This window comes from Myzus persicae, unplaced genomic scaffold (assembly GCF_001856785.1).
Source record: "Myzus persicae strain clone G006 unplaced genomic scaffold, MPER_G0061.0, whole genome shotgun sequence".
Classification (NCBI taxonomy): Eukaryota; Metazoa; Arthropoda; class Insecta; order Hemiptera; family Aphididae; genus Myzus; species Myzus persicae.
The window spans coordinates 48,157-63,786 of NW_019102215.1; the positions used below are offsets into that span (position 1 = coordinate 48,157).

The following is a 15,630-nucleotide window of genomic DNA, read 5'->3' on the forward strand; positions in this document are numbered from 1 at the left end:
TTCAGGAAGGATTTTGTGTACAGTAATCAGACATCTCACTGGATGATATTTTAAAACTATAAATCAAATCAGAACCTTTCGAACTGCGCTGTAATATGAGTATAGACACAAATCGTGTAAAATTAGAATTTGTATAAGGTACTTTTTATAATACAATTATTACTAAACGAATACAACAGAAATATACTGTGCACCCATATGAATTTCTCAGATTGATTGGTCATAAATCTAAAACATCCGACGTAAACACGATCCTGGTATTTGTATATTTAGATACTAATTTTAGTACAGCACTGCTTTTGACGATGACAACAATAAGAGCTCATAATATTTTGTACAGTATTTATTTGAGCATGAACGTGGCACAAGTGCTTATGCACTGAGGCAAAATAAACTATGGCTATGAGTTTTTTCCCCAATAGTTTCACTAAGCTCAAACGAAAATATACTGAAAACTAGCGAAAACTTAGTAATCAAGAGGACGTACCACTGCCATTTGTTGTCTCCGTGTTACAAGTGCTTATAACGTACCAAAATTACTCTCAGAAGATCACGTGTGGCTGCGTTAGTTTAAATTAATTATTAGAGTAAATCGACCTCTCATAAAACTTGACGGTCAGAACATTGTCTGTGTTTGAAAGTGTTTCGAGTGAGTTATATTATGAGCATTTTTAATTTGCACTATGTTATACGTGCAAACCTTGTTAAAAAAATTGAACTTTCGTAAAAAAACCAAGTACAAACACAGATACCTAATGTTCTTACCATCGGGTTTCATAATATTTGCTATGTTGCGCACTTGTAAGGCAGAAACAACAATTAATGCCAGCAGCGTTCGTCCTCTTAAGTGTCATTAAGAGTAGTATAAATTGAGCACTACCAGGAATCGCTTTCAAATGCGATGATTTATGGTTTTAAAATTATATCATTATTTATATTTCAGCGCGCGACGAGTATTCTGCCACTGAGGTGATTATTTTTTTCATAAGGTACTATACTTTTTGGTTTTTTTTTTCAGGGACTTCAAAACTTAATATGATATTAAATCTACCTGGTATATCATTATATTCTTACTACTTTTAAATATCAAAAATGATAGTTAAAGTTTTATTTTTTTATTAAAGTTAGCAACAAATATCATATTGTACTTTTTTCATAATTGTTTTCTAAATCATGAAATTTAACTTTCCTTTACAATGTGTGCTATAAATTATAGTAATTAATAAACAATATTACCGTTGCTGCCTTATGTCGAGATTTGTTATTTATAATATAATTTTAAATTTAAATATAGTAGCTTCAAATAAACTCTAAATAGCGATAGTATATAATTTAAATTAATGTAATGTTATAATGAGTATTTTATATTCTAGTTACTTTTAAACATCATGTAATTCCAAATAAAAAGCCAATACAGATAAAAATTGAATTACGAGTAATAATATTGTTGAATTCATTGCAAAACATTTGGGGAAATGATAAATGTTATTTCATTATTTCATTAACAAGATGATTCTGTGTATTATTGCATGTAATCGTACATTTTTCAAAATTATATTTTAACATTTACGATGTAAGAACCTACTTTGAAAATCAAAATTTGTATTTTACTATAATGTTTATATTTAGTTTAAAATGTATTACAATTAACACTTTTTTATACTTTTCAACAAATGCATATTTCTTTTTATAAAATATTGTAAGAATCTAAAAATTCAATTCCAACTTAATTTGCCCTTAATGTATAAAGTGTCTAATTATATAAAATTATTACACATTTTTAAATTCAATATATCTAATACAATGATTTATTTATTTAAACATAAAACATTAATGGATATAATTAAAATGATTTGTGATAAATGTAATTTGTTGAACATATATTTTTGAATACACCAATATTTTCTTATAGCTAATATCATGAATATTGGCAAAATATTTGTATTACAATTATACGTCACCGATGTCAATTTTATACTTACTTAATACGCAAATTAAGGTTTTATTTTATATTTACAAATTGCGCAAATAATACGGTTATACGAGAATGTATATAATATATTTTATGTCATTTTAATCATAGAAATTAATTTTAAGGTTTATATACAAAATAAATAATAAATAAATAAATTATTGATGAACTTAAGTTAAATTTAAACAATATTCGACTTTAATTTGAACTAATACAAACTAATGTTTGAATGTTTAAAATTATAAATTGTTTACACTTATAATTTGATTGATCCAACCAATGAATGACGAAACCTTAACGTAGACACCTGGTACGTCTATTCTGCCGCATCCAAAACCCCAAGACACCAATCCAGCCAATTCGAAAAATCCATCGTCTTGACACACAAGAGGTCCACCGCCATCTCCCTGCAATCATAAAGCATTAGTAAAAAAATATATTTTAAATCCTTAGTTTCAGTCCTATCTATACAATATTATGTAAGTGCATATTTGTATATTCACCAATCCAATGGCTTAAAAAGTATCCGGGTTTGAGGCATACACTACAGACCACCTATACTACTAGTCACTGTCCATTAGGAATTGGCATTTTTATATTTTTAAAAATGAGATTTTTTGAGAATTTAAAAAAAAATGTAAAATGCATATTATATTTAATACGTTATTGAAACTTTTGGTCTATTTTTTGGGATTTGAATTTCTTTTTTTAAGGTAACACATTGTAGTGTTGAATTCACAGTTCTATTTGGTATCATAACATGTACAATCGGCCGGACCGAAAGCTGCGTGCTCACCTGACAGGCGTCGTTTCCGGCCTCACCGCCGGCACAAAAGCTGCTGGCCGGAAGTATGAATATCTTTTCGGTGACCGCGTTTATCTTGCGGATGCACTCCGTGTCGCTGACCACCGGGATCTCGGCTTCCCGGATGCGCAACGGGATCGGACCTGCTTCGCCCATATATCCGTATCCGGTGACCGTGCACCGCTTGCCGGCCGCGTGGCTGACACCCCTAGCCGGCAGGCACACCAGACACACGCCATCCTTGAGCTCGGCCTGACCGTGGAGTTTTAGCAGGGCGATGTCGTTGTCCAGAGTCTGTGAATTGTGGTTGTGGTGGATGTACGTGGTGGCCACCCTAAGTGTCTGTGCTCCCGGACTTCCGTACTTTCGGGTCAGGTCGTGGTCGCCCACCCGCACGTAGATCGCGTCACCGGACCTCACAATACTGAAAAATCACGAGACGTATATGATACAATCATCATCGACTTGAGTTGGAGGTGACGAATTTCACACAAGACGGTTAGTAGAATATGAGAATTAATATGGTTTTGAAATTAAAACTAAAAATTTATGTTAAGCTCCAACGTTAGATCCACCTTTTGCCACTCTGGCGACTTTGATTGACAGAAGACTGTAATTTGAACTTATAAATGAATATTTTCGACCAAAAATATACGGTTTAATACCATTAAACAGGTTAATGATTTTTAATTTTAATTAGTCAAATAATATTAATAGTAATATTATAATGTATGAAATTATAGCTTGATTCCGTGAAATTGTATATTTGGATTGTTGCAACAATAGAAAACATCATACATAATACTACACGTTTTAGTGTAATTAACTAGGTAATAGTCAAAAAAATATATTTCAGTTGCACAAAAAAACAATTGGAATGTTGTTTATAACGCGTTAAGAATCATACTATAAATATACAGTTAGAAATAGGACACTAATAATTGAGACACAGTTATTTAAACAAGAACGTAACTTATAATTGGTTGTATTTTTTTTTTATGTAATTAGCACCTTGCAATAAATTACAATATTGTTATTTAACTGTAATTGATACATTTTTCCGTATACCATAATATAATATTAGTTCCCACGTTATTGTATCTAGCTATATAGTAACCGTTTTAAATCCCGTGTCAGTATTCGCAGTTACATATCTAGAATTTTACAGTTATCTATACATAACATTTATTACAACTCATTATGCATTGAACTTATTTTGTAATTATAATTGTATAAGAATAATGTATTTATACGAAGACCGTTAGTTCAAAGTAAGATTTTAAACAGGACTTGCGGGGTGTTTAAAAATCATATTTAATATTATCAAAAATACATATATATATATGTGTTGAAATAGTGAAAAGATACTCCTCAAAAGGTTAAAGAATAATTTCTGATGCATTTGACGAGGAGAAGAACATTGTTAACAATTTTAATAATTTAATATTGAACGTTACTAGCATTGGATTATACGTCATACACTGTAATTTATGTGGCAAAACTTTTTTTTTAAATTTTAATGTACTTCACTATTTTATCCGTTTCTCGATCACATCAAATCCCACCTCTAATCATGCAGTTATGAACCACTGGTTCGGATCAAGTTGAAACACTCACTTTGTAACGCAATGCGCTGCAGTCAACACCCATTGAGTGCCGATCAATGCTCCTCCGCACAGATATTGGTTTAAGGAGTTGATCAACGCCACTTGCCAACACCACTCGGCCGCGTCCGCGTCTTCACCACCGACTACTCTCGACGTCCTCGTCCTAGACGTTCCTTTTACGCCACACACGTACTTGCTGTACGTCGACGGTTTGGAAGGTACAGGATTTGACGTGGTCAACGTGGACACTGTAGGATTCGCCGAATAATCGACTGGAAAAAAATACATATTAATTAGTGAAATAATATCAATAATCAGAACAATTTTATACAACATACGTTCTACACACGACAAAGACGAGCAAACTCGAGCATAATATGCATTACTTATGTGTACTGTACAACATTTTAGATTTTAATTCAAGATTAATATTATGTCAATACAATATTAAATGGGTAGGGAACTACACTATCGAGTTTCAAAAATCGAGTCAGATTTATAGTCACTGTACCTATCATATTTTAAGCAGGAGATTACATTTATTTTGTTTATAAAATAATTGGAGCACTTTGGGTGATATTTCCCTCATAGCCTACATTTTATGTCTTACTACGTGTATGTCTTAATGAGCAAATTTGTTTAAATATAATATACATAACACATTTAGGTAATCAAATTATAGATTAAAAAAACTGTAGTTGCGATCGGATACAAGTGGTGAGTAGACTGGGTAAGATTCTTTAAATTTGATACAACTTCCAAAAAAAAACGACTATTGAATCTCTGTTTACCAAAAAAAGTCAATGTTTATCTTTACCTACTGATAAAGATTTCATGACTTGTGAACAATTCAATAAAAATTCAAAAACAAAAATCGATATCAGTAAAATTACTGACGTACAATTTTCATGAAGACAGCTTTGTGGTAAACTATCAATCAAGACTCTATAGAAGGTAACGTGAAATTTTGTTGTGACTTTTACGTGTACTATAATGCTAACATCTTCGTGAAAACTACAGCATTAAACTTATACATATATGTACCAACCTGGAGACGGGGTGTACACTTGCAACGAACTCGGCACGTGCGGCCTAAACTGCGGTACGGTGTCGTTTCTATGCGTAAATCCACCGTAGGTTGGCGGAGTGGATTGAGGCGGATTGACCAAGTTGTTGATGACTCCAGTCTTCTGTTCAACGACTTCGCGGATTTGTGTTTTTGAAGCACAACACTGCGTCCCTGGTTTTCGGCATTTGAATACGTCTGTCATTTCAGCGTTTCCTATAGACCAACAAAAAAACCGTTATTTCTGCAAGCGAAATTTATTTTTTCAATTCCGTCAACCTAATGAGTAATGAATTTATTTTAATTAATTAATGCAAAAACATTAAAAACCGACGTTATATAAGTTCAGTATTATATATTATACCAAAATACCAATAGGTAACGGTAAACTGTATAAGTGAATATAATATTATAAGTAAAGTCAAATTCTCACTAGTGTCGTGTCGTTAAGAGTTGAATAATATACCATTTAACTAGTAGCCCAGTCGTAGGTAACTCGTGTTACCGACATTGCGCGTTACCTATGAATTAAATACATGTAAACGGCACTCGACACGACACGTTGTAGTATGACCCAGACTCGTATTAAAAAATACTTACTGAAACATGTGAACGATAAGTAAGGGACGATGCACGATCCCGGGCACTCTGGCCGATCGTCGGGCGGTGCGGGTGGCGTGGCCACTGTGGTGGTAGTGGGCGCGGGCGGCCGGGGTTTGGGTTTTTGCGTGGCGTGCGCGGTGGACGGTGCGGCCGCTTTGGTGTTGTCGCAGCACACCGAACCCTGTTTACACGTGGACGTGTACGAGACCAGCACTGACGGTCGTTCGCAGAAAGCGGCCATCAGGTTGAGCAGACAGAAGCCCGGGCACTTGGGTAACGGTCGGCCCGTGGCCGTGGTGGTAGACGGTGGTGGCCTGGCCGACGATTGTTTGGACGGCTGGGTGGGACGTGGCGGCGGCGGCGGCGGCGGCTGCTGCTGTTGTTGACCAGACTGTCCGTCGGCGGGCGCGGTGACACAGCAACTGCTGTCGTCGCCGGGACAGTACGCTTCGGCGTCCACGTCGTCGCAGAACAGGGCGAACAACCCGCTGACGCACTCGCCGCGACACTGTTTGCTGCCCACAGGCGGCGCAGGCGCGGCCGCAGACGCTGAGGTGTCCACGGCCGCTGTCGTCGTCGTCGCCGCCGTTGTCGTGGTGGACGACGGTGGAGGCGGCCGGTGCGGGGCGTTGTTCAGGCTGATCCTGGTCGAGTTCCTGTCCAACACGACCAGATGTTCGGCGCCGGCGAATGCGTCCTTGGACACGCAACACCGAAGACCCGTCTTGCACATCTCCGTCACGTTCAGAACGGCTTCGCAGTAGTCGGCTATTCTCTCGGCCACACACACTCCCGGACACACGATGCCTTTGAGATGAAATCATACAATAACCATTATACGACAACATTGTTATAAAAGGCCATCTAACCTAACAGTTCATAACATAGGTTCGCTTCATATCAATTCTAAAGAGTAGTTTTTTTTAATTTCTATGAAAAACCATTTTTGATACCCTGTGAAAATAGTTGGATTAGGGGTGTGCGTTTTCTTATTAACGTTATTAAAATGATTTATATTAGTTTTTTGGGTCTACACAGTAACAATTTCAAGTAATTAAATAATATAGATAAGATATGTGAGGTAATAGTACTGAGCTGTACTGAGTAATAAAGCTCAAAAAAAAAAAATGAAATATTTAACGAAACTATTGGAACATTGCTCTTCTAATTAGAAAAGGTAACTATTTATTCTGTACCACTGAATACTAACAAATAAAAACACATGTGTGGCTTGGTGATGCGCGGTGGTACGCTCAATCTGCGGCAACGCTCTGAGCGTACGTACCGGCCGAATTGTTAGCACTCTGATGGGTGACCATCCGGGTTTTTAGCAACACATCCTTGCCACGCATACAAACGTGTTCCAACCAACCTCCCCTCCCCACACAGTACCAGGCTAATTATCTTAGTAGTTGAAGCCTTAATCAAAAAAAAAAAACACGTGTACAATATATATATCGTAGTATAGGTACTCTTACAGTCGTATGTAACCTAAACCGATGTATATTGCTCATTTTGCTTAAATTCTTATTGTCGTACTAGTTAGTCGTTTCTCTGTAAAGCGTGAGTACAAGTTTCCCATGTCAAAAAATTGCCCGTTTATTATTTCAGTTTACCTTCTTACCCGGATTGTCCGTGGACGACGAATTAACGGCCGGCCTCTGCTGTTGGCTGCTAGAGGAGACCTGAGTGACAAAAAAAATTACATCAGTTTTATCAATTATAGTTTAATTTTGCCTGGTGATGAGTGTGATGAGTGTGATCGACTCTTTTCTGGGACTATTCGGAATTGCGCTAAGAATTCTTATATATTCGCTGCATATTTGGCGCCACGATGATATTATTAATATATAAATGACGATTATATTATCATTCATATACTTTAATACTTTACTACAATATAAGTCATAAAACAATAATTGTATTCAGTGTTTACAAAATTAATAACATAAAAGTATTCCACGTTCAAGTCTAAAAATAGAAAATTCGAGATACGAATTGCACACATATATACAGTAATATACACTGAATAACCTGGTGACGTATACGCTGACGAAAAAAAGAAAGATATACCCAACGCTGGTCTTAAGGTGTCCTCCGTACATGGGAACGATCAAAACGACAGCTCAAGTCAATTTTTGTATTATTAAATATCAATATTGCATATATATTACAATATAACCTACAGGTTTTGGTATTCAATTCCGGCAAAAAAATGTCAATATTGCTCCGGTGAAAATATATTTTGGAGGAGAAATATTATGACGCATACCACGTGTAATTCTATTGATGTGGTGGATATTTTTTCTGTAAGAGAAATGAAAAAAATATAGTGGACTACATTATTGCGTATTGAATAGAAAATAAAAATTAGAAATTTGACTGATGAAAATTTAACTTAAATTTGTACATCGTGGCTACCTGCAGAGGACGGGGATTTCACTCACCGTTTGAGGCCGGGTGCTGGACGCGGCGGCCGGGGTCGTTTGGACTACCTTGTTGGCGGCAACTGCAGTACTGTTGGCCGGTAATGGAGGAGGTTCGACGCAGCACCGCATCGTCGGGCTGGGACACTTAACGTTTTCCAGCACTTCGTAGCATATGAGAGTGGCCAGCGTGTGCACACAAACGCCCGGACAGTCCTTGCTGTCCGCCGTGCTGGTGATGGTGTCCAGCAAACCTGAGTAAGACAAAAGCCGTGGTAATAAATCACAAATAATAGTATATAAGTATATTGTATCATTATGTCGGTACAGGTAATTATATGGACAATACGCAAAAATAATATTTAAAATAGACGTTTAAACGAAGCTTTAACTTCTAAATCCTAACTAAAATTGACAATAATAGTAAGGAATCGGTGAAATAATTTACACTGCGAGAAATGATAGGGAGTGCTTCTATACGTGCTCCTATATGGTGTAATATTTTAATATTATACATCTCTCTAGGAGCGTCATTTTGGGGGGGTTAAGGTTGCAGGACTTTGCCGGACATGACCCCTGCCAAACAATTTATTTACAAAAGCACCGATGGCCGATGCATACAAGTATGTATAAAAGTTCAAATATATATTACGAGAGCCTTAATGTGTACCAATAATATTATAATATGCAACTGTATGGAGGAAATGTACATAACACGATGTATACATTGTATTATTTATAGACGTATAATATTGTTATGCACGACAAAAGCAAAACTTCCGACTTTTACATGTTATGTATAGACAGAATATGCATATACTATGAATAAAATGTAATCGCGAGTAATGAAGCATTGTACGAGCATTTAATTTACCTATTGATACAAGGACGCACAGAGCAATAATATTTATTTATTTAATTTGTTTAACTGGCGGAGCGCCCAATCGCAATATTTACTGTGTACGGTATTTTTACATTTTGGATAAAACGATATTGCACCAATAATAAAACTAAAAAAATAGTTTGGATGAGAAAAAAATGGAAGTTGTGTTTGTCGCGGCGGGAGAGGGCTGGCACGGTTAGGCGCATAATTTATTATCATGTCCACTGCGCATCGGACCTTCTACTCGCGATCGAAACATCCAAAACAAGCAGTGGAAATGTGGCGACAACAATAGCGTAGTTGCAACAATCACAAAACTTTTCGTCCAACAACAACAACAACAATAATAGTAATAATAATAAAATTTAAGTAGGTATTCGGGTCACACGCCAAAGTATATAATATTTTCCCGGTCCATTGTATGAGCGACCGCGGCGTGCGTATAACGGTCCTGTGCGGATCGCACGTTCCCGTAACGGTATCCGTGCGGTTGTGATGGTGGTGGCGGCAGTGGTGGTGGTGGTGGTGGTGATGGTGGTGGTGGTGGTGGTGATGATGGTGTGTGTGTCATAGGAAGTGCTGGCCTGTGATCCATACAATTATAGATCTTGGTGCCGGCTCGTGAACTATACGCTTATAGAAACTTGGTGACGGCCGGCCAAGCTGTCGTGATTTGCCATAATATTATAATAATATTATGGTTTAGTCGCGGCAACGGCATTTCCCGCGGCACGTCGAGCTACTCTAATATGCGATTTATACCGCGGTAGTGGTTATATTAAAAATTAGAAATACGTAGGTACGTGCTACACGATAACACTAAAATATATGTGACTGCAGGCCACAGGATTCGTAGAGTCGAAAAGTCCGCTTAAGTTATAGCGACAGGCTTGGGTTTTGAATCTAAAATATTTTTTTGCATCCGGAGAGTGTGATAAAAACGTAATTTGTATAGGTACACGAATTCGTTTTGTATCATTCGAATTGTTGTCTTAAAGTAAACTTTATACTATTTAAACTTTATTTTGTTTTTTCCGTTAACTATACCTTTATGCAAATTTTTGTATCATTTTCAAATAACATTCAGGGAAATGTCATATTATATTTCTTTAACTGTGTTATATTAGCAAGGTTGCCTACTACATATTATTGCCAAAAACAGTGGAAGTCGTATTTTTTCAAAGAATAATGGATGGAAAGAACTTCAAAATTCATAACATTATACAAATGATTATATGATAATAAATTCGTTTTTTTATGGGTAATTTGATTTTTTACTGTTTCATTTTTCATGCTTAAATTAAATACATCATTTTTTGGGCAATATTATAAATTGTTTTTTTCGATTCATTTTTTCGAAATCCAAGCTCTAGGTAGAACATTCTTGTCGATCCACGCGAAAAACGGCCGTTAACAACCGAACGGGTTTTAATAATATTATAATATACGGTAACACGATAACCACGTGCGTTATATTAATTCGTATATATTTATATTATGTACATCCGTGAGCTTCTATAACAGGATAATATTTCATATTATTTATATGTCGATAGAGGTATAACGGCGGGTTTTGTGAATCAAATTGTACTTTGGTGTAACACCTTGAAAACATAACGGAAACGAGTTTCGTCTGAGGAACAGGTTTCAAAATTAACATCTTCATAATTCGAAGCACACAAGTAGTATAATATTTTGTACTCTCAAAAACTGCCTGGTCACGGAACCTATTTGAGATTGAGAGAACACATAAACAACACGCTCGTGCGTGCGAGTGTATATAAAATTATAATTGTATAATATAAAGTAACGATATTATAAATAAAATTTAGAAAAATTTAATAAATGACGCGTCGAGGCGTTGATCATAAATCTTCGTATATTCGACGTCGGTACTACAATCATAATAATAAAAATAAAAAAATTAAAGGAGGAGTTTTACGAAGTTTCCAGAGGAAAATCGATATAGCCCGGCTAACAGACGATCCACCACCGGATCCGACGGTTTTCGTACATTATTGTGTTCAAACAATTGTACTCTAGTACAGATCAATAATCCGGTTGGTATACATTTTAAAGCGAATGTCGTACAAGCGTTTTGGGGGGGGGGAGGAAATGTCAATTTCGAGTGCTAAGCGACCTCCGCGACGTCATTATATTATTAATCATTTTAAGGACTCGGCGATCGCTGTAGAATTGTGTGTTTTTTTTCTTCTCCGCAACGCCGAAAAGCCCGTTATACAAGGCGTGTGCACTCGCAACGTATAATATTATTATGGTCATCGTCGTGTCGGGAGTTATCGTCCTACCGGACTAGGACAAGACTATTTCGGCCGGTGGCGGCGACGAAGATTACGCCGATCGTCTACCGGCGGGTTCAGTAACCGACAAGGTCGTGCGTGTCCCAAGACACAACCGCGGCGGGTCGGCCGTACCCGCGTCGTACCGTCGATAACAGCAGAAATAATAATAATAATAATAATAATAGACCGCCGTCATCGCGATCGTCAGGGCAGTATATAATAATATAATAAATACGCGCAAAGTGGGCGTGAAACTATACGGCGGCGACGGGAGACCGAGACGCGTTTCCGATAGCTCTGACGAGTATAGATAAATGTATTATATATTTTATTACACGTAGGTACGTCTCGTGTGCTTATGTATTATGTACGACGACGACGACGACGACGACGACTTGTAAGGCGGCGGCGGCTGATCGGGGTCAAACGCTTTCTTTACGAAACGCGTCGTATACTCGCGCACGCCGATTGTTTTGCGCCTGCACGCCAGATACCGTTAGACCTACGTCGCCGCCGCCGTCTTCGCTTGTCGTCGCAGTTGTAGTCGTCGGTCGTGCGTGTCCTCGTTCCGGCGACGATATTATATGTTTGCGTTGTCGTCGTCGTCGTCGTCGTCGTCACTCTCATCCGGTCTTGTATATGATAATGATGATGATGATGATGATGATGATGATGATGATGATGATGATGATGACGATGATGACGACGATATCATATTATATTATATTATTGTATCGCTGTCGGTGCTATTGAATCCCGCGGGTGGAGAGTACCTCCTATGCGCAGACAACTCTGTTTTCACAAACGTTTCACCGCATATCCTTCCGGATTCTTCTATACGCGACGTACGTGTCGACACAATACAATTATTGTATACAAGGTGATCCGTTTAAGTGTCTACACTCATTATTTCGAAAAAGTTCAGACGAGCAGAGAGGACGGAACGGGGGCATCTACTCCGCTCGTCAAACTTCAAACGTCTATAACTCAATGAACCGCACGTTTGGATTTTGATTTTAGGTCTTATCATAAAGTTTATCGAAACATGTTGAAAAAAATTCCGTTATGGAATATGAAATAAGAATGTATGTTGGCATTAAAAAAAGTTTAAAAGGTATAAAAGTAAAAGAAAAATGTTAACGACGAAAAATTGTAAAAAATATAACGGTTTTTTCAAAAATGTTTACTGTTTTCAAACCTTGGACACTTAAAATGGACCACCTGCTTAAGGTTATAGGTATAGGTATAAGTATAGATAGTGTCTACAACAACGCAAATCGAACGTTTTTACGCCCCCCATAATATGACTATTATTTCCCAGCGGTGTTAACGCTGATTATTATTGGTTCGATCAATGACGACGGTTTTTTGATGTTACGATATTTGTGGACACGTATTGAGTAAACTTAACCTGATTGTTTTAAAACCACCATAGCTCTAATTACGTTCTACCATGTTTTGGGACTGAGTGATTTTGTGTTCGTATGTAATATACGGAGTATAAGTTACACAAATGATCTTATCAATTAAATAATTTATATCACTAAAAACTAAACGTTGTAATAATATCAAGGTAGACAATTCCTAAAGTGAACACTACTTGTTGAGCATGTTTTTTAATGCTTGAAACTTACTTAAACAACACTGGGGAAGATAAGATTTGTATATTTTACTATACGGGGTATGAGGAAGGTGTGTTTCTACACCACAATCATATACGACTTAAGAGCATTACACTAAAAGGCTTAACGGATCTTAATTCATATATGATAGACGACAATAAAAAGTATAATCATGTCCTACATACTCGTATATCCTGTAATACTAACAAAATGAAAATACAACTGAAATTTGATTGTAAATTATAACACAGAAAACTAAATTAAACAAAACAAAAAGTTAGTCAGTGGACACGTACACAGGAAATTTCAAGGAAACTAGAGGTAGTAAAGTAACCGGGTTACGTATTAGCAGTATCCACAACATCACACACAGTTTTCTTGTGGATAAAAAACAATCTACAATTATGTATTTTTCTTGGGGAGTTCACTATATAGTAGAACCCAAAATAACTGAATGTCACACTTTGAAATTGCATCATCAACTCAAAACTGTTAAACAAATTTTTATGGTAATAATTTATACACCCAACACTATGATGTGTAATTTTTATTTATTTGTTTTTCTAAACCTTATTTCTATTATCGATTGTATTATAAACACTGGATGACCCCTTAAATCTCAAAAATGGTAGCGGTTCACAATAATAATAATAATAATAATAATAAACTATGGTGACTGTAATAACGATTTGTGTAAAAGGTGAAACGTCCCGTTTCCAAAATCCGTCTTGTGATATTGAACTAATAAAAAAAATTGTGCGCACTGCGGTATGGTTCCACCGGGGTAGACACTGGACAGTAGAACAGCAGAGCGATGTCTCTCCACGACTAAACCGTGGTCTCGGACAGGTATTGTCGACGCTTTAATAACATAGTCGCAGACGGTACTAAGAATATGCAGGATATAATATGACATGAGCACCAACATATAATATCAATATAACTAATATGATGTGATATAAGCGACACAGATGTAACAATACTACTGTAACTGATTTTTACCAATACTTTTATCTTTTATGTTATATTTTTTCAAAATATTTAAAAACATCAAGGTAATCGATATTCAGTAAAATAATAACCGTGTGAACTGTTAATAATAATAATAATACCTAACACAACTACGATTATTACGACGAATGGGTGCATCATTAGACTTGTGTATGCAGAGTAATATTATACTATAATGACAATATGTGTACCTGAGAAAAAGCTGCTGGCCAGTGAGTCTGCGTCTTGGCCATTGACCATCACGGAGGCGGGTCGCAGAGCGGCCGCGCACAGCAGCAACTGGATGAGGGGCGCCACCACGCCGGGTCGGGCCATCGCGTAGCTGTACTGGTGTCGGAGGGCGCGATCCCGCCGACGAGGGGCGGCAGCGGCTGCAGTGGCGGCGGCGGCGGCGGCGGCGGCTGCACCCGGAACGGACGCTCACCCGCGGCGGAAGGCGTTCGACGACTTCGAGCACCCGTCAACGGCGTTTTCCACGGGTCGCGTGGCTGCAAGTCGGCAGACTTCTGCACGTTGACATGACGGCGATCGTATCGTTTCGCAGCGTGACACCCCGTGCGTTCGCGAAAACTTCCCCTATTTGTAGGTTACCAATGGGGATCGTTTCCCGTGCGCACTTGCCGGCGAGACGGTAAACAACGTCTGTCGTCGGACAGGGCGCGGACGTCCGTCAAAACGCGTACAACAAACCGAGTCGTGTGTAGAGGGGCGGAAGGGCTGAAGCACCTGTTGATGAGAGTCGACGTGATGCGCGCTCGCGACGTCTGTTGCTGTCGGACGGCGTGAAACGTTTGTGACCGCCGCCGCAGCTGCACCGGCCCGAGCCGGTCGGAGCGCTCGCGTGCGGTCCGGTCTTCGCCGCCACCGATCCCCTCCCCAGGGACGTTCGTCGCCGGCTTTGCCACAACTGGCGACGGTATACCAACCCGTATAAGCAGTAAAGAATATTTTTGGTACATTTCTTTATCATCTATTTGGGTATCCACGAGCGATCGTGTGGATTCACATACTTCCATAGCATAAAATCTTTCTGTAAATCACACGTTCACATAGATAATAATGATATCGATAGTCCAAAGCCATATTAATAATATAACATGAGGATATATTAAGTCGTGATATCCACCATTTCATTACCTATGGTTAGTATTGATTACTCTTGACGATGTCTTTTATTATAACGCAGAAAGCCGAGAAATACCTTCGATGGAATTAATGCCTGTCGTCTTTTAAAAATAATATATAATTGTGTAGGTAAGTATATTGTGTAAAATATAATATTATATACAGTAATCGTCGATTTTTGGATTCACGGCCAATGGACTAATGAGC

At 37.7% G+C, this 15,630-nt stretch overlaps 1 protein-coding gene across 1 annotated transcript; it reads right to left on the minus strand.

Moving 5' to 3' along the window:
* Positions 1 to 1,706: 1,706 nt before the first annotated feature.
* On the minus strand, positions 1,707 to 15,109 carry LOC111031598 (serine proteinase stubble). The gene is made up of 8 exons (XM_022311626.1): positions 14,490 to 15,109; positions 8,501 to 8,733; positions 7,678 to 7,738; positions 6,051 to 6,860; positions 5,433 to 5,666; positions 4,395 to 4,656; positions 2,769 to 3,201; positions 1,707 to 2,379 (listed from the first exon to the last, which is right to left on the minus strand). The coding sequence occupies exons 1-8, from the start codon at positions 14,611 to 14,613 to the stop codon at positions 2,212 to 2,214; spliced, it is 2,325 nt and encodes a 774-aa protein (XP_022167318.1). The 5' UTR covers positions 14,614 to 15,109; the 3' UTR covers positions 1,707 to 2,211.
* Positions 15,110 to 15,630: the final 521 nt, after the last annotated feature.

What these genes read in the sequence shown, in the direction of transcription:
- LOC111031598 (XM_022311626.1), bottom strand. Translation starts at nt 14,613, where the DNA reads ATGGCCCGACCCGGCGTGGTGGCGCCCCTCATCCAGTTGCTGCTGTGC. An exon ending in CTTATCGTTCACATGTTTCA is followed by an intron (nt 5,667 to 6,050) that starts GTAAGTATTTTT and finishes GTTGGTCTATAG; the next exon opens with GAAACGCTGAAATGACAGAC. An exon ending in GCAGCGCATTGCGTTACAAA is followed by an intron (nt 3,202 to 4,394) that starts GTGAGTGTTTCA and finishes GTGATTTTTCAG; the next exon opens with TATTGTGAGGTCCGGTGACG.